At 58.4% G+C, this 18,150-nt stretch overlaps 2 protein-coding genes and 1 long non-coding RNA gene across 9 annotated transcripts; 1 reads left to right on the top strand and 2 right to left on the bottom strand.

The window, feature by feature from the left end:
• Positions 1 to 2,256: 2,256 nt before the first annotated feature.
• Positions 2,257 to 7,788, bottom strand: CYB561D1 (cytochrome b561 family member D1). The gene is made up of 3 exons (XM_072834876.1): positions 7,545 to 7,788; positions 7,031 to 7,068; positions 2,257 to 6,471 (listed from the first exon to the last, which is right to left on the bottom strand). The coding sequence occupies exons 1-3, from the start codon at positions 7,690 to 7,692 to the stop codon at positions 5,968 to 5,970; spliced, it is 690 nt and encodes a 229-aa protein (XP_072690977.1). The 5' UTR covers positions 7,693 to 7,788; the 3' UTR covers positions 2,257 to 5,967.
• Positions 7,789 to 9,185: 1,397 nt separating this feature from the next.
• On the bottom strand, positions 9,186 to 18,095 carry ATXN7L2 (ataxin 7 like 2). Of its 7 annotated transcripts, XM_072834872.1 has the most exons (12): positions 17,934 to 18,095; positions 15,918 to 15,983; positions 15,441 to 15,545; positions 14,781 to 14,991; positions 14,192 to 14,478; positions 13,497 to 13,579; positions 12,900 to 13,150; positions 11,877 to 12,075; positions 11,612 to 11,733; positions 10,335 to 11,130; positions 9,948 to 10,011; positions 9,186 to 9,333 (listed from the first exon to the last, which is right to left on the bottom strand). In XM_072834872.1, exons 1-12 carry the CDS (start codon positions 18,058 to 18,060, stop codon positions 9,329 to 9,331), a joined length of 2,316 nt encoding a protein of 771 aa, XP_072690973.1. In that variant the 5' UTR covers positions 18,061 to 18,095; the 3' UTR covers positions 9,186 to 9,328. The 7 variants fall into 7 exon arrangements, 2 of the variants coding, with proteins under 2 accessions (XP_072690973.1, XP_072690975.1); XR_012035292.1 differs by having other exon boundaries at positions 9,948 to 11,130; XR_012035293.1 differs by lacking the exon at positions 9,948 to 10,011 and having other exon boundaries at positions 10,168 to 11,130.
• LOC140638119 (uncharacterized) lies at positions 12,641 to 16,314 on the top strand. The gene is made up of 2 exons (XR_012035297.1): positions 12,641 to 14,467; positions 14,809 to 16,314. It is a non-coding gene; the product is annotated as an uncharacterized lncRNA (long non-coding RNA).
• Positions 18,096 to 18,150: the final 55 nt, after the last annotated feature.

Here is an 18,150-nt window from a genome sequence, read left to right as displayed (position 1 = left end):
CCATAGTCTTGTAGCAGTTTTTCATTTTTTCAAAGCAGCTTTTGCTGTGGCTGATGTTGGCCAAGAAGAGGATGCTGGCAAAGAGAATGGGTCTGGGAAGACTGCTGGTGTTTCTGCCATCATGGCCTGTGCCAAGCCCTGTCTCTCTGAGCCTGCAAAGTCCTCGTGCTCCTTTCTCCCATTACGCCGGAGAAGTGCATGGCTGCATCTCAGCCCCCAAACCACAAGAAGTTCTCTAAGATTCTGGTCAAGACATGCGATGTTGTCGGTCATGTCTCGCAGCTCTCTCCTTAGCTCCTCTTATGTGGCATTTTGGAGGACTGGAGGAGGCTGATCGTACTGTTTGTTGCCTTGTAGAACCGAAGTTGAGAGTTCAGTTGCACCGGCCAGCCTAGTCTCCCTCTTGACTTCTCACCTCCTTCCCCTCTGCAGTTGTACTTCTTATACCACTTACCTTGGTCTCCCAGGAAACCAAGCTCCTTTCCCCATCCAAATCATAGGGACAGTTCAGACCTTTGCCTTAGGAAGGTTGGCTTTTCTGGTCTGGCGGCAGTGAGCCCATGCTCCCCCTCCCGGGGCTCGAGAGGAAGGCTAAAAAGCAGCTGCCACATCAAGCCCCTTCATCAGGCTTCCATGCTGTTGGGCAGGAAATACCAAGTGGTAAAGATGCACAGACCAGCCCTGAGGTCTTCCAGTCTATGTCCAGTTACTGTCCCAGAAACTTAGAGGGTGTGGAACTGTGGCCTGAGAACCACCCTTCTGTGAGCCAGGACATGGAACCCTGCAGGGAGACTTCCTGGCACAGGCATACAGAAGGTGAGAGTCCTTGGCCCCAAAGTTAGGGGTGTGTGTATACACATGCATGTGTAGGTGTGCAAACATGCACATAGGGTGAGGAGTGCCATACCTGGGCAGAACTCCGTGCTGCTTTCCTCTCACTTTCCGCTGCTCCCTCCCTTGGCCAGTTTATTTTTGGTGGGGTCCAGCTGGAAAGGCCCAGCTCAGTCCTGGGCATCCTTAGAAAGCGTGCCAAGAGAACTCACTAGCTGCTTTAAAGAGAGGGGTGCTGGGGGCCCCTCATGTATACTCGGTGAGACCCAAGAGTTGAATCCTCTGGTACCACAGAATGGCCTGAAGTAGCTCTTTGATCTATAGCGGAGGTTAAAAAAAATCCTCTGGGAAATTCTGACAATAGCAGGAAGATTAAAAACTGGGGCTCTTAGTCCCCGCACACTGGTGACTAGCTAAGCTTTCTGGGTGGATGGGCAGAGGGAAGGCTGCCTTATTGGAGGTATTCTGGGTTTGCTTTAAGCTTAGCCCAGAGCTGGGAACTGTCTCCTTCAAGCCGCCCCTTAGGGCAGTTCTGGGGCCCTGTCGTTCCGTCTGTCACCTATGTCTTCTCTGTGCCCATGTTGGGGAGAAATGCCAGGCTATGCCCACAACAGCTGACTAATGTCTCGTTGCTGGATCCCAGGTTAGAAAAGAAACGATAAAAAACTGAATACCGAAGCCTCTGCACTGCTGTGCTACCTACCTCTCGGTGTGCACTCCGGGTGGGCTGCTGGCAGTTCTCAAATGGAATGGAAAGTATCCTTCCCCTAATTTAACATTTAAATAGAACTGTTTTCTTGGTGTGTGTGTGTGTGTGTTTTAATTCCAATGAAGTCCTTTAAGGAGGAAGGGACAGATCCTACTCCAAGGAGAGAAGCCTGTGAAGGAGCTGGGGGCCATGTGTCGCAGCTCTCCACCTCCAGTGCCTGGCATGAGGGCCCGATGCAGGCCTTGCTCAGCCTGAGGCTACAGGGGAAACCAGAGGGTCAGGGTGGCAGTGTTGTGTCCATTACTGTTGCTCCTGCCTTCCTGGCCTGTCTGCTCCACTTTTCCTTCCGAAGTGCAGAATTAGGTAGGAGAGATTTAGGCAGACTTGTGACCTGCTCCATGAACTTTGGGCTGGATGAAGGGACAACTGTGCTGATCTCCAGATTTATAATCAGCCCCATGCCTGGAAACCACTGGGTGGGCAGCACCCAGGGCTGGCTTCGCTAGGGTCATAACCTTGATGGCATTCCTAACAGTGAGTGACAGCTGACCTTGCATCTAGAAGGAGGAAGTGTGTGTTCTCTTACAACGGCCGACAACACAACCTCTCAGAGTTGGGTCCCCTCAGCATCATTTTCCGTAACTGTCGATTGCTTCCCTAAAAGAAGCGTCAAACCCAGAGCCACGCTGAGTAAAAGAGAGTCAAGGACAAGAACATACTTCTCAACACAGCTGTTTACATTTGTTTAATGCTTTGGACTCTGCAATCCCTTGTTAACATGCATTCTCTCCTCTGACCCTCACAACATCCCTGTGAGGTAGGTGGGTGGAGCAGTAAGTGGTTTGCCTTTGGCCACACCCTTGTGAGGAGCTGAACAAACCCAGGCTTCAGCTCTCCTGGCTCCCAGGACAATGCACTTTGTGCTGCCTGATTCACAGGCTCTTAGGTCAACCAGATACAAGGGTAACAGAGCACTAACCCAGAAGCCTCCCTGCTCCCTAAGCCTGCAAAGGGCCCCCAGAAATGCTGAGATTGGGGCATCAGGAGCAGGGGTGTCCTCTAGAAGTCAAGACAGGTAAGAGAAGGACAGCATGCTAGCGGTTCAGAGTCAACAGCTGCCACTGCTATTCTCAGTGGAGCCTACGCTTTGTTCCCCACGTCTTGACTTTTGTCAGGTGAAAAGACCTTAGTGATTTACTCAGAGGGTGCTCGGGCCCCACTCCCAGAGGACAGCAGCCTCAAGCCATGGCTAGGAAGTGAGCCTCCGACCCCCCTGCCCCTCCCCATTCTGTTACACTCCGGCGGGGGGGGGGGGGGGGGGGAGTGGCTGACTCAGCCTGCAAGTGCCTAGAGCTCTGGAACTGAAAGGCCCCTGTGCAGCTAATGATTATTATTAACTCTGAACAGGCCTTGGCACAGCAGCCAGCTGGCTCGGGGAGGATGCCTAGATCTCCCACAGTGAGGTTTGAAAAACAAGACCCAGAGCAGCCATGCACGGGGGTGGAAGGGTGAGGACAATGAGGAAGAAGGTACAGGCCAGTGTCGGGATGGGCTGGGCAGTCGGCCCCCTGGGGTGGCACGGAGAGGAGGAACGGGCCAGCAAGGGACCCGGTAACCGACCTTTGCTGCAGCGTAGCAGCCAAGAAGGTGAGGCTGGAAGACTTCCCCAGACACAGAGCTCCTGCCATTCAACACCAACCCCAGCTACGGTGGGGCTCAAGGCAAGGAGTGGTTCCGGGAAGATGGGGGGAGGGTCTGAACCCAGGACGATAATCCTGTTACCATTTGGATTTGGTTACAAAAAACATCTACATTTCTAATGTCCTCAAGGTTGAGTTTGAAACATAATCATATTTGGAATCAAGTCTTAGTGAGCCTGATATGCAAATCTGTGCAAATGACATGCAATTTTTTTTTTTTAATGTGAGCACCCCGGCCTTTTTTTTTTTTTTTTTAAAGGCAAAACAGGCTGACTACTAGCAGCTTTCCCTAGTCAGGGAACAAGGGCAAAAGGGCAGCCATTTGCTCCTTCACCCCAGAGCCTCTGCCTCACTGCTGAGGAGCCCAGCTAACATCCCAGATGGGGAGAGACAGGGAGGTGGGAACAGGGCGTAGGGAGGAGGAAACCACACAAGCCAGGGGCTGTGCAGCAGGCAGCCACCCAGATCCCAGCTGGAGGAAGAGTGCCCTGGCGCCAAGGTCTAATGGTTGTCCAGCTGCTGCCTCAGGATGGGAGGGCAGGTGGTGATGCAGGGAGAGACGCAGAGGAGGGGGGCGGGAAGTACCCCCCAGGCTGGCCGACCGGGAAGAAGGGCTCCTCCTGGTGACCTGCTCTGTCTACTGCAGTCAGACAGGCTCGGCAGAAGACCACCTGTGCCCCTCCTGGCCCTGTGCCCCTGCCCCCCAGGCCTCCCGGTCAGAGAGGTGACAGCTGGGGCCCCCTTCCTCCTGCAGAACATAAATGACGTCCCCCTTCCTCCCAGGGCTGGGAATAGACATCAGCTGGCACAGCCCACGCAAACCACCGGCTGTCAGCCCGCCGCCCGCCGCGGCCCCCGCACCACCTGGCAGCAGCCAACACCTCCGGCAGGCTGGGCTCTGTGGCGCTGGCTGCCCGGCTCGCAAAAGCTGGTGAACCTCACCCGGACCTGACGCCCTGCTGGAGACAGTGACACTCCCAGCACTGGCTGCAATGGGGGGGGGAGACGGGAGTCCCTGAGCAAAGTGACCCTGGATAAGAATGCCCTTCAGGCAGCCCCAGAAACTACCTCTCCCAAGTTTAGACCACACTGGGTAGCCTGAGAGCGGAGAGGTGACAGTGAGACAGGTGTAATCACCTGAAGAGCAGAGACCCCCTTTACATGCCCCTGGAAGATGCCATCTGACCCAGTGAGATCCACTCAGAGGATACTTCTGTCCTTGCAGTTCCCAGTGCCGGATTGTTAAACCATACCAACCTCCTGGTTTCTGAGCCACTCAGAGACGGAGGTCTTAAATCTTAGGAGGACCTAAGACATCGAAATTACTGCCACCTAGGAACACCTGCCCTGCTCCTGGGACCAGGAGCTCCAGCCCCAACACCCAGGCCTCCCAGAGCTTCCATTGAGCTGTCTACCTGCCTCAACACCAGCTTTCCTGGTGTGGCAGTCTTCAATCCTTGCCACAATCTACGGCAGTGCATCTCCCCAACCAAACCAGTCTGGCATCCAGCTCACCACTGAGGGCAGCTGGGGAACTACCTTCAGTTTGGAACAAGGAAGGGTCTCTGCAGGCAAGAGGGCCCAGCGCTTTTATTTTTTGCCAGCTGGCACCACACTTAGCCCCCTCCTGGGCCAAAGAGCTGAAAAGAGACAGCAACTGAGAAAAGCTTGGCTGAGAAGGGGAACCAGGGAGACTTTGTTTTTCCTCGATCAGAAAAGCCCTACCCCACTTCTTTAGCTTTTATTTTGTTCTAAAAGCTTTGGAATACCTCCACAGAGCTACGTGCTAAGGCAAGAGCCCGAGCCTAAGGATGGCTACGAGATGCTCAGGACTACTATGCAACCCAGAACACATGGCAGGGAAAGGCACCGCCCCATGTGCTGCAGTCCTCAAGTCCAGAATCTGAGGTGGGGCGAAGGAAGTTCTCAACTGAGCTGAGAAGCCCTGCCCGGAGCCACAGGCTTGCTGAGGCTAACGCCCTTCTGCTCCTTCAAAAGCTTTAAAGTGACTTTAGTGCCTTTATTAAAGTCTTGGAGTTCAAGAGAGCCTCATCTGGGACCCTTCTCTCCACAGTGCCTGACCCCCTGTGCCCTAGGTCCAGGAGCCCAATCAGCAGATTATTCCTGGAGGGCCATGAGGGACAGGGGGATAATGAATGTGACAATAACATCCTGAGTCTGCTTAGTGGTCCAGCCCATGGTCCAGAGCAGGAAGAGTGTTCTGTGGCATCCATCTGACAGACACTGAATGTTGGAGATTGTTTAGAAACACTCACCTGCGACACGGATGCAGAAACCGGTCCCAAGACATGTGACTTGCCTAAGGCTGCCCAGTAGAGCCTACAAGAACCATAACCCGTGGTCTCTCTCCATACTCTACCCAAAGTACTACTGCTATTGTTCATAAATTACTGGAACCCAACCGCCCATCAGCCACACAGGCAAGAAATGACTGCGAACACCCAACACTACCACCACCCGACACTTCTGTCTCCCAACAAGAGTAGAGGCTTCAGGAGCAAGCCCCCCCATCACCTTCTATGGGCACCCAGCAGATTTCCCCATCGGAGTCACCATCAGCAACAGCAGTTTGGGTTTCTGCAGCCCCTGGCCCAGCTAAGAGGTACAAAAACCCTACCACTTCTGAAGTGGATCCCCTGAAGCGCACCAATGGGAACCTTTAAGTCCAAGGCAAGTGTCCCACCTGCATTCAGAGTTTGGAGAAACTCACATTTCCATTTTCTTCTTTGGCAAGTAGGAGCTGGAGATCTGGTGCATGATCACCAGGGCAGGATAGAGGGGCAGTGCCAGGCACAGGTACCAGGCTGTACCTTTGATCTGGGCCTGGAACCACACTGAGTACATGCCCAGGAGCACCGTGACCGTAGCCGTCAGGTAGACCACCAGTCCACAAGTAAGATGGTAGAGTTTGAGGCGAGCCACCCTGGACACCCCGGCTGCTCGGGGACAGAGAAGGCAGGACCCGCACAGCGCCTGCCCACCCGTGGCCAGCAGCGTCACCACCCCCGCCCAGCTGTGCCAGGACGCCAGGTGGGGCAGCTCACTGCGGGCCCTGCTGAGGATGATGAAGCCCAGGCCCAGGGCCGCACAGAGGATGGCTAGGGTCTGTCCCGCCCAGTGGAGTCGGATCCGGGCCTTTCGGGAGCAGAAGAAGAACAGAGAGTGTTCAGGCGAGAAGAGCAGGATGGCCTCAGCCATGCAGAGGCAGAACTGTGAACACAGGAGAGGGCCAGTGAGTGCAGGCCCGGCCTGGAGGCCTAGGAGGAGGTCGTGCTTGCACTCCTCCACACTCCTCAGCAGGGAGCCTAAAGAACTCCCCCAGGACCTCCTGCCTCGGGTCAGGGTCAGCGTCTGAGCACAGGCAGGAATGGACAGCTGAGTGAGGTCCTCCTTCAGGCCACAGCCATGCCCACCTCCTCCACAGGCGGGGCTCCCATTTCCTGACCCATGTTAAGCAAATTTTTAGCAAGTGTTAAACCTCCTCCTGAACTTCGTGGGGCTGGAGTTGGGGGTGGGGGCAGGTGACTGGACACCACTTCTACTTCCTCCTTTCAGGTCTTAGAGGAGAAGAAACGTCTTCCAAGGCCTCCCAACTCCCCTCAGCCACGGACACTAACTACAGCCCAGCCTTCCATGTCTCCCAACCATAAGCTGCAGGGGAAGATGGGGCCCTCATCCTCTCCCCCTGGTCTCTGGGCCTTAGGAAGGCTGGATGCTTCCCTAGGGGCATACCAAGCAAATCAGGGGCAGAAAGGAAGCCCAAACTCACCGCCAAGGCCATGAATACAGGGTGCCAGGAGAAAAGACCTAGGAATCAAAGAGAACAGACTGACAGCCGGGCGCCAGGTTTCTGCCCTGCGGCTGGCGGGAGCCCGAGACTCCGGCTACGGGGAAGGTCGGCGCCCTGCTGCCGCCCCAATCAGCAACTCGTGCGAAGTGGAGCTGCCAGTGGGGCTTACGGTGAGCAACCAAGGGGGAACCATCCACCAGGTCTGGCCTGGGCTCCCCCTCCCGCAGCTCCAGCTCAGCTCGGCCCTACACTGGCCCTTGGCCTCCTTGTATCCTCCACGAGGGGCTCCGCTTCTGCTGAACCGGTGAGTTCGGGGGGCTCTGCCTCTGCGGCCCAGCACCCACAGCGCCCCGCCAGCTCGCGGGGCCCCGCCCCACCACGCCCTGAGCCCCGCCGGGCCCCTCCAGGGACCGAGGCGCCCGGCCCCGCCCCGGCCCCGCCCCCGGCCGCCAGGCCCCGCCCCCGGCCGCCAGGCCCCGCCCCGCGCACTCACTGGTGCCTGGCCGGGACAGCGCGGTCAGGAAGATGGTGAAGCCCAAAGCCACCAGGTGCGCCAAGATCCCACTGCCTCTCCGCAGCCAGAGGCTCAGTCTCGGCTCCCTCGCCGGAGCGGGAACCAGACCCACCTCCAGGGGCTGCATGGCCGGGCGGGCTCCCGCTCCCAGCCGCCGGGGCGCGTCTTCCGGGTTTGCGATCGCTGAGGCGGCGGCGGCGGCGGCGGCGGGAGAGGCCCCTCCCCCGGGCGCGGCGGCAGCACGGCGGCCTCGCCCACAGCGCCCCCTGGGGCCTGGGGGGAAAGCGCGCCGGCCCCAGGGCGCGGGGGGCTCCAGGGCGCCGGGGGCTCCAGGGCGCCGGACGGCAGGCGGCCCCTGCCTCACTGTACCTTCCTGCCCGCGAGGGCTTACGTCTCAAGTAGCCTATGGAAATGACACTTAGGGCAACTGATCCCACCCAAACCCCAATGACCGACTTCGTGCACTGAACCGAGAGTGTGAAACCAGTGCTTTTTGAACGGTCTTCTAGAAACTCTGAATTTCTCGGCTCACACCCTCCCCCCGCCGTCCCTTCTTCTGTCTTGTAAAGGGGGTAAGTGTCCTCCCTGCCGAAAAGCAAGGAGACTGAAAGGTAAGGACCAGGTCAAAAAATCGTGCTCGTGCCTGGTGAGCTCAGGTTTGGAGGAGAAGAAACCAGCTGGTGCTGGTGAGCTCAGGTTTGGAGGACCCAAGGAGGGAGATGCAACAACAGTCTCATCCCCTATCAGCACGCCAGTCGCCAGTGAGAGAAACGGAAGAACTAGGGCACCCCCAGGCCTTCCCACCTCCACACCATCTGCTCAGCCCTGGGGAGCCAGGTGATCCGGAGGGACCAGGACCTCCCACATTCCTGCTGCCTCCCACGCCAGAAGTTTTGTAAGCGATCATACCTTTCTCCTTCCTGCCTCCAGAAAGGTGTGGTGCAGCTTAAGGCCTACCTGGGAGGGACTCTCTACCCCTTCCTGAAGGGCAAACCCACAGGCCTCGGACAGAGACCAAAACAGGCTGTCCACGAAAATCATGGACATCCTTAGAGCGGTTACCAACTCCATTCGAGCTCCCCTAGTGGTTGAGAAAACAAAGCTGCTAGTGAGAGGTGGTTAGGGCAGCAACAGTGGAAGAGACTGAGGCAATGGGTTCAGAGATAGCACGGAGGCCCAGTGTTGCCGGAGGGCAAGAAGGCCCAGACTGATGCCCACAGACCCTCAGGGCAGAGACCTGAGAGTAGAGCCAGAGGTGTGCCCCCACCTCCCCACCCATCAAGTTTCCCTTCCCAGTGGGACCAGGGTCATTTCTGGGATAAAGATTCTCGTGAGCCTTGCTCACACAGAGCCATATGCCTCATCATCCTCTCTGGAGGGAAGACTCCCGCAGGACACAAATCCCAGCCATCCCCACACCATTTAAAAGGACAAAAATATATGAGCATAAGAGACTTCTGCAGGCAGGCGCTGGGAGCTGGAGTCTGGCTGCCTATCATCTTCGCCTCCTGGGGTGCGGATGGGGACAGCAAGGATACTCATTTTATTACATCTTTTCCTTCCTTTTCTATGTTTCTGTTTTTACATTTTCTTTAGCAGCAACAGAACAGGGAGACAGTCTTGAGGTATTTTAAAGAGTTTTTTTTCTTAAAAAAAATAATATAAAGTTATAAAAAGCGGCAGCAGCCTGGGGCCCGGATCTGGAGGGGAGGAGGTGCTGGCGGCTCCATCGCAGTGGGCAGGCACTTTCTTGTTAATGGGCTTTAGACTGCAGGAAGACAAGAGGCAAGAGACACCATCAGGCTGGGGGCCTACCAGTCCTCCTACCCAGTGGACTGTGGGCCATTAGAGCTAAAGCTTGCTTTCCTCCTGGCGGAGCTGATGATGACAGCTGGACGAGGGGACAGATGAAGGCCAGCCGAGCAGGGACAGCCTGAGAACATCCGCATGCACATGCGCACACATGTGGGGCACCGTCCGACTTGCTACTCATGCAGGTGCCCGAGGAGCGGGTATGCATCTGGCCCGTGCCTACACCAGAAGAGTATCCATCCCCTTCTCACTATCAGGAAGTCCCTCCAGGATGAGATCATACAGACAGCCCATAGCATGCTGCTCTGGGGCTCCCACCAGAAGAGGCACATAAACCTGGCTGCTGGCTTTACCAGAAACCCTGGAGGACTAGCCTGACACCTGAAATCCTGGAAGTGGGCACGTGTGCAAGGTGGGCACATAGGCATACGTGGACTTGGGTGGTGTCCCTGCCTTTCCAGGCCCTGATGCCCAGAAGCAGAACCAAGGAACAAGAGTGGCCCACCCACCCTGCCACCCAGCCTATCAGGCCATGGCTCGGGGACCCAAGTTCAACGCCCCTGCCCAAACCTTTCCCATCAGAGTTCATGAAGTCCAACTTCCTTTCCTTCGGGGACAGAGGGAGCTCCAGTTCCTGGTGTGAGGAACAGCCGATTCAAAAAGTGGCCCTTTCATTACAACAGAAGCAGATGTGGGGGCAGAGGAGAGGCAGCCTCTCCGTAGCTCAAGGGAGAGAGAGGGGAGGGCCCATCAAGCAAAAGCTGGGTCACCTTTCAAAGAGCTGACCTACCTCTGCCTAGAGAAGGCGGCCCAGGACTCTCTCAGCTTCCCCTTTCATCCCTTCCCCGCACAAACATTGCCTTAGCACCTTCTCTGCGCCAGGCTCCCACTGTGCGCTCTACCCTCGTCCATCCTCATCTCTCCCTGCCCATGCTCTCCAGGGAGCTGGGCTGGTACCTTCAGTGTGGAACACTTCTCCTCAAAGGCCACGGCAGGACCCGGCTTCTTGCGGCGCACGGGGCAGGCCGCATCGGCAGGGGTGCCGGCCTGGCAGTGCTTGGCCTTCACCGGCCGGCAGTAAGTGGCCAGGTTTTTCCGCTTCTTGGCTACCTCCTCCTCAGAGAGGCAATTGGTTGGCAGGGCCTTGGCTGGGTGTCCAGCCGCTCCCCGGTTGTCCAGCTGAGAAGCCTTGACGGGTGCAGGGGCCTGATGAGGGGAAGCCCGACAGTCCAGCGGCCCTGCCCGCTTCACTCTTGGCCCCACCGTCCCATTAAGCCCCACGCCCAGGGCTGTTTTAGTCTTGGCCGAGAGGCCTCGGCAGCCGGAGGGTTTGCCTTTGCCAGAGGGCTCCAGGATGCAGGTCCGTTTGAAAGTGGTGGGGCCTGGGGATAACTTTCGCTTTCGAGAAGGGGCCTCCGCCTCGGGCCCGTCCTTGCCTTTGGATGACTTGCTAGCCTTCGATGGTGGGAGTTTGCTGAAGGATGGGGACGGCGTGTTGGCAGGCAGTGGTGAGGTGATGGCCTGGCTCCCGCCCGTGCACTCTGCCTGGCTGCAGGCGGCTGCCACACTGGGGGAGCCGGCAGGGTAGCTGGGGACCAGGCTGTCCTTGGCGGGGGACGTGGAGGCTGGGCAGGCAGGTCTGGGGGGTGGGCCTGGGAGGCGGGGGCAGCTGCCCGTAGAGGATGGGCTCAGGGGAGCAGAGAGTGGGGAGCTGACAGGGTGGGATGGAGGTTCCGCTGCCGGTGGGATCTTCCTGCAGCAAAAAGAGCTCCGCTGTGACGCCACCCTGCAAACAAGAGGACCTCCCCACCAACCTCCGCCTCTGCCCCACCTAGAAATGGCCCACAGAGCCCCTGGCCTTGCTGCCATCTGCTGGGAGACCGTGGAACTGAGGGTCAGGAAGAAAGCACAGCGGGTAGGCAGGAATGGAGGGCTACAGAGACCCATTAAGAACCTCATTTCAAATTTCAGTTTGGCTGTCCCCTATGCCTAGTCACCCAGAAGGTACTGGAAGCGATGGGTAAGGGTCGGGATTCCCTCCCCCACCACCCACTCATGCCCTGCCTCAGCCCAGCCTCGGCCTGTCAGCTTCCCACCTCTCCTTCATTCTATCTGGGGTCTTGCCAAACAGCCAAACCGCATCTCTAGGTGTGTGAGAACGAGGGCTTCTGAAGCCCACGTACATCCGGGCCCCGGGGGACTAGGGAGGGTGGTTCTGGGCCGGAGAGACTCACTTCCACATGTGAGAGCTGAGGTGCCGCTCCAGCATGGAGCTCAGTGCTGAGCAGAACCGGTCCAGCCGGCGGCTAAACACGTAGCATCCTGGACTCACCAGCCGGCTCCCAAAGGTGCAGAACTAAAGGCAGAAGGAAGGTGCACGGTTAGTGGGGCCTGGGACGCAGGGAGGGCTCCTGTGCAGAGGATCTGACCTCCTCCCCACACTGTGGGCCAGGAGGGCTGGGCCACCCCCCGCCCCAGGTCCCTGCCCCAGGTCCTTACCGCCTGTGGCCGCGGGGGCCGGGTTGCATAATGGCAGTCAGGGGGGAGGTGGAGGTCCTCAGATGTCCCCTCCTCCTCACTCTCCTCGCTGGAGGCCTGGGCCCCACCCCGGGGCAGGGGAAAGGGGAACAGGCCTGGGTCCCCATCACCACCACAGGGGCCTTCATCATCCAACTCACTCTCAGAGGAGGCCCGGGACCTGGAAGGGCCAAAGGGGATGTGAGGGCGATGAGACGGGAGTGGGTCAGGGTGGGGGTGTCCCTGAACCCGCCAAGCTCAAAAAGCCAGGGCAGACACCCTGCTGGGCAGTGAGCCAGAGAGGAAGGATAGGAAGGAAGGGAACCACAGAGCTCACAGAGTAGGAGCCAGAAAGGTCAGGGGCCACGGCTCCCAAGGGATCCTCTCCCCAGCCCCTTCACTTCCCAGGCCCTGCCTCCTGAGGGGCGGGGAGGGGGTGGGAAATCTGCTCCAGATTCGCCTCCTCCAGAGCATCTTCTGAGTTTAACTGCACCCAGCTCTGGTCAGCCCAGTCAATTCTCTCAACCCCCTTCTTGCATCACATATTCCTGTGAGCCTGTCTGTGAGCTGAGCCTGTTTCGGGTCTGCCCCTTGTGTTACAGGCAGAGATGCGTGTGTGTCTCCTTCGGCCAGGCAGGCTCTCCCCGGGCTCCGGCGCAGCCTCTGCACACGAAGGGGCCAGTGAATGAATACGCGGTAGGACTGCCTCACCCAGGACCCTGACCCTTTCGGTTCCCCAGGTACGAGTGTTGGCCTGTGCGAAGCAGCTGGGCACATGGTTTTATCCCGGGTATGGGCACCGGCACCCTACGGAGAGCCTGAGGTACGGCGGTATGCTTGGTGAGGAGCAGCAGTCGCCCACCTCCGCGCCATGGCCAGGGGCCCCAGGTGTCACCCCCCCCCCCCCAGCCTGGGGCAGAGTGAGACTCCCTGGACCTCTCTCCCGGGGTCCCGGGTGGCTTGGGGCCAAGTGTCCCCAGGTGGGGGACTGGACTCTGGACGTACCTGGGCAGTGCACAGTACGGGTAGGTCTGCTTGGCACGAGCAGAGAAGGTGCTGCTGGGGGCGGCCGCTGCCACAGCCTGGCCTGAGGAGGGGTGCTCCTGGGAGGGGCGCTCAAGAGCCGGCTCCTTGCGCCCTGGGCTCTTCTCTTTGGGAGACTCCCCTTTGCGGGAATTGGCCTTCAGCTCTGCCACTAGCACGTCAAAGTCCTTGGCTCTGCCCTGGACCTCCCGGCGCTGGTGCACCGAGTGGATCTAGAATAGAGCAGGGTGAAGGGTAGGGAGGGTGTGTGAGCCGAGCAGTGTCGCGGGGCGGCAGTGCGCTCCCCTGGGCAAGCAGAGGGGCGTGTGCGCATGTTCCTGGGTGTATTCGTGTGTCTTTGTTTCACACCTGCACAGGCCCAGAACCTTCCTTTGGAGTGGGGCAATCTGCCTAAAGCTCCCATGCTGGGCCCCCTGGGGGGCACTTCCTCTCCTCTAGCCTCACCTGGAATTTACCCCCAGGCCCTGAGCCGAATCTTGGATAACACTGCAGTTTCTCTCCTTGCCCAGGGTCCGGGTCTCTGCTGTCCCCCTCACTGTGCAGTGGGACTCAGATTACCTTGCAGGTCAGCAGCCGGGTACAGATCTTTTTGGTCTCTGGGTTTATTACCCCACACTGCCTGTTGAGGTCGCACTCCTTCCCTGTGGGGAAAACAGTTCCCGTGACCCCCCAAGGCCATTTCCAGGAGGCCCGAGGGAGAAGAGCTGGGCCTAAGGCAGAAGAACCTCTGGCCTTCAAGTCCAGGGCTGCAGCCTTCTAGAGAAACTCCTCTGGGCATCAGACAGAAACTCTCTGCTGGACACAAGAACCATCCCCGTCCCCACTCCCAGCCTAGGCACTCCTGGCGAAGACACTCCAAGTCCACAACAGGGCAACACGTATCAATAAACAAAAGCAGCCATAGGCATCTGAGATGCCAGGGAAACCAGCTGTGGGAGGGGTCTGATGCCCTGGATCTAGCTGAGGACAGAGATAAAGGTCAACAGCCCAGGGTGAGAAAGAATACCTTCACCCACTTGGGCTTAAGGTCCCTTAGCTTTGAGCAGGACACCTGGGCTGGAGAGAAGCTTCCTAGACAGCAAGGAGTTCAAGTGTATGTCCACATCAAGCGGTGACCAGGGGCTCCTGCACCCTGGCAACCAGTGATGGCCAGGACCGCTCCTTCCTGAACCCCCTCCATCTAGTCCAAGGACTAAGCAGTCCAAAGGGGTCCCCACTCTACTTTCCTGACTCCCAAGACCAGGACTACTCACGGGCCATCTTCCGGTGGGTTTTGTGGGTCAGCCTGGCCCCACCAGGCTCCTTTTCAGGGGGGCTGCCTTCAGCCCGGTGACTGGGGCCCTCACTGGGGGTCATCTCGATGCTCTCTCTCCCAGGAGGTTCTTTAGAAGGGGGTGCCATGGGAGTTTTTCCAGGGGAGTCCTTGGTGAGGCCACCAGGCTGGCTGAGGAAAGCAGAGGGCGGGGCCACCCTGATTCCATGTCCATCGGGCTTCGGGAGACTGGACATCTTCTCCAGATTCACCACAGGCACGAAAAGGCTACACACGGAGAGAGGGTGTGGGCTGGGGGGCAGGGGGGCTGGGCCTGGGCCCTGGACTCTAGCCCAGAGCCATCTCCTTCCCAGCCCTTGAACTTGGGTGGGCTATAGCAGGGGTGCAGAACATGGGGAAAGGGGACCCCATATTCCTTGGAGCACCTGGAAGGGAGCTGCAGAGAGAATGGCTGCCTCCTGCTGTGAGCAGCCCCCACTGCCCCATGGCTGCCTCCATTTGTATTAACCCCTCCCTGGGCTAGGGTCAGGGTCAAGGTTGGTCTCAGGGAGTCTCCAGCCTCTCCTTACCAGAGGTTGTCCTTCTGTGTCTTCTCAGGAGGCTGGTGGCCACGGCTCCGGGACCCCTGGCCCTTCTCCCTGGAGGAGGTTTTGGTGGAACCTGGGGCCCTACAAGCTGGGCCCTGCCCATTCACTACATGGCATTTCTGAGAGCTGGCAGGGGCTGGAGGTGGGGGTGGGGCCCGGGCATAAAGCTTGCTGAGGGGCCCATGTCTTCTTTCTGTCACCAGGAGGTGGAGAGAGTAATCAAGGTGAGTGGTATCAAAACAAAAAAACAAACAAACAAAAAAAAGGTGAGTGGTATCAACTGGCTCCTCCCCCAACCTCCTAACCCTGGCCACAGACTCACGATACAAAGTCTGGAATTTCCCAAGCCTAAGATTTTAAATTTGCCCTCTTTCCCCTTGCATGAGCCTTCAAGACTCAAAATTCTAGGACTCACCTTGCTGAACCTCTTAGTTCTTCCACTAATTCCCCTAGATGCTACAACTTTGCTCAAACAAGCACCCTGACCCGCCACGATCCTCTGAAGCCACCCCCAGGACCTTCTGACCCCCCCCCCAAGGCCTCCCCGCGCTACCCACATGACCTCCCAACTGACCCTTTCCTCAGAGGCCCATGTTCCACCTTCCCCTGTCCCCTCTGTCTCCTCCCTAGGGCTCGCCTCACCGCAGTGCTTCTGGAAAGCTTGAGGCTTCACCACTTGGCTGCAGTGGTTACACACAACCAAATAGAAGTCGTCATGGGCAGGGCAGTGCCCGAAGATGGACATGTCTGCAATGAAGAAGCCCTCATCACTGGGGCTGGGGATCCCAGGGGTTTCCCTGTAAGGTCAGACAGCACTCCCACCCACCCCGCGCAGAAGACACCTCCCCCTCCCAGCTGACATGACAAGCTTTATGCTGCATGCTCTCAGCTTCTAGAGATTCATCTAAGAAGGAGCTGTTGGGTGAGTGAGCCCAATCACCTATGATTAGGATCTCCCACAACAGGTCACAGGCGGTAGGTGAATGGGCTGACTCAGATCTAGCAAAGTGAGGCTCCCCAGGCCTGCTGCTTCAAGCAGCTACCTCCTGGGATATGCTGGAAGAGAGGAAGGTGGTCCTGTCTGCCCTAGGCCCCAGCCTAATGTGTGTCAACTCCCACCTTCTTTAATGAGGGTCATGGCATCCAACTTCTTCGTGTTTTTGTTACTCTCCTCCAACTCAGCCCCTAGAGGAGAAACACAGCTCAGAAGGAACACCTCCACCCCAGAAGCCCCATCTCCTACCCAAGCGGCAGCGGCCTGGCAGCAGAGCAGCAGGAGCCCACAGTCCCTAACACGCTTCTGGTGCTCAGGATCTGGTGCTCAGGACCGCTTACAGTGCCTTTCAGCAGGTCATTCTCAAGTGCCCATTCTTCCTTCACCTGCTACCTCTGGAATGGCCTGACCCCATTAGGAAGGATCCTGTCACCTTTCTTATGGACCCTTCACTCCAAGGTGCGATTCCCAGCTCCACTGCAAACTACTGGGCGATTGTGAATAAATATGATCTCTTTTCTGGGCCCGCTTCCCCATTTAAATGGGAAACGATCCTTAACATATTTTACTACAAATCTCTAAGTCCCTTCTTTGGAGATTTCTCTGATGCGTCCTTTCTGCTACTCTGTGCCGTGCCAAACAGGTACCCTCCCAGGTCCCCATCCCCATGAATGCTATTCTGTTCCACCTGGGTTACCCTGGTACTGACAAAGTTACACCCAGCTTCTGAGGTCCTGTGCTGACAGGATGGTCACAGAGCATCCTGAGAAGAGAAACTGCTGTCTGGCTGGGGGGGTCCTCTGGCATCCTCAAAGTCCCTTTGGTCACCTATGCAAGCCCCTCCCCTCCTTAGGAGGGCTCTGGGCAAGGGTTGCCCTTCTACCTCAGTTTCTGGGTTGATGACAAAAACATCTTAGCTGTGCAAAGCAGCTCTTTCCCCCATCCCCCTACCTTACTCCTCTCCCCTCCCTCCTCTATGCCCCCTCCCTGTCCCTTGGAAAAAAAATCAATTCTGAGTCACCAAACCCGTCTGATTCCATTTCCGGTTCTCAAAGCACCCAGACCCTGACAATGGCCCCATCCTTGCCCACCCAGCATGGGGCAGTCCTGGGGTGGCCTGGGCTTCCACTGAGATGTGCTTCTAACACCTACCAACAGATTTGCCCCTTTCTAGGATGAGAAGATCACTGACAGTCTTACATAATCTCTGTATACGAGGGGTAGTGGGTTAGGCAGGCAAGAGACAAGGGGCAGCTCCCACTCTTAAGTCCCTTAAAATGCAGTGATGGGCAGAGCTGAGCTGGGAGTCGGATGTCTCAGAGGAGAACAAGTGTCATCAGAGACGGCTCCATGCGGTCTCCTCCTCCACCTCTTCTCACTTGCAAACTTCTTCAGGGCTGTGATGCCTGCTGTCACCCCAAAGGCCACGAGGCCAGGTGCCCCCTGGGGCCCAGGAGACAAAGATCAGCAGAAGGGGCTGTCAGCCAGCTTACCAAAGGCACTCGGGGGCCTAGAGAAGGTGGGTGTCAGGGGAGAGAGCCAAGAGGCAGGGCAAGAGGCCCGGGAGAGGACTGAGGGTTGGAGGCACAGAGGGATGGATGGACGAAAGGAGGGAGGAAGGGAGGATGGATAGATGGATGGACCGACGAACTAAAGCGGAGGGGGCGGGGGTCCAGTAGCACTGCAACCCGCAGGCCCAAACGCCGTAACGGAGCAGGAGGTGCGGGGCAGAAGGCGAAGGAACAAGGGGGGTGGGAGGGGGGCACAGAAGTGGGGTGCGTGGGAAACACGTGGAGAGGGCTGTTGCGGACGGGGAAAGCCCTGGGCAGGTGCAGGAGGGGCGGAAGCTAGAGGACAGCAGGCGAAGAGAGAGATAAAGGCAAGCAGACGTGGGGGCAGGTGCCGGGCACCGGTAGAGGCAGAGGTGGGCAGGGTGGGCTGCGGGCGGTGGGCCGGCGCTAGGACCCGGAGGCGCGAAGGTGATGAGCGGGCGGGCACTAGGACCCGGCGGGTCCTTTGTTTGGGGGGCCGCGGAGCCGGACGGCGGCTCCCGTCGGCGGCTCCCCTCTGCCGGCGGGGGCCCGGAGGGGGGGAGGGGAGACGGTGATGGGGTCCCCGGACTCGAGGGGGGCTTCACTCACCGTCGGCCGCGGGCAGGTCGGCCCGTTCCACCCACGAGCTCCAGCTCTGTCCCGCGAAGTCATCGAGACTCGGCACCCGCCGCTCCAGAGCGGCCATTGCTGCCGCCGCGCGTTCACGCACCGCCATCACCGCCGCGGACGCGCGCCCGCCCCGGCGCCTCCGCCGCGCGGCCCCCGCCCCCCCGCCCCGCCGCGGGCACGCCTCCCCTCCCCCTCC

This window comes from Canis lupus, chromosome 8, assembly GCF_048164855.1.
Source record: "Canis lupus baileyi chromosome 8, mCanLup2.hap1, whole genome shotgun sequence".
Lineage (NCBI taxonomy): Eukaryota > Metazoa > Chordata > Mammalia > Carnivora > Canidae > Canis > Canis lupus.
This window is presented reverse-complemented; position numbering and strand designations above follow the sequence as displayed.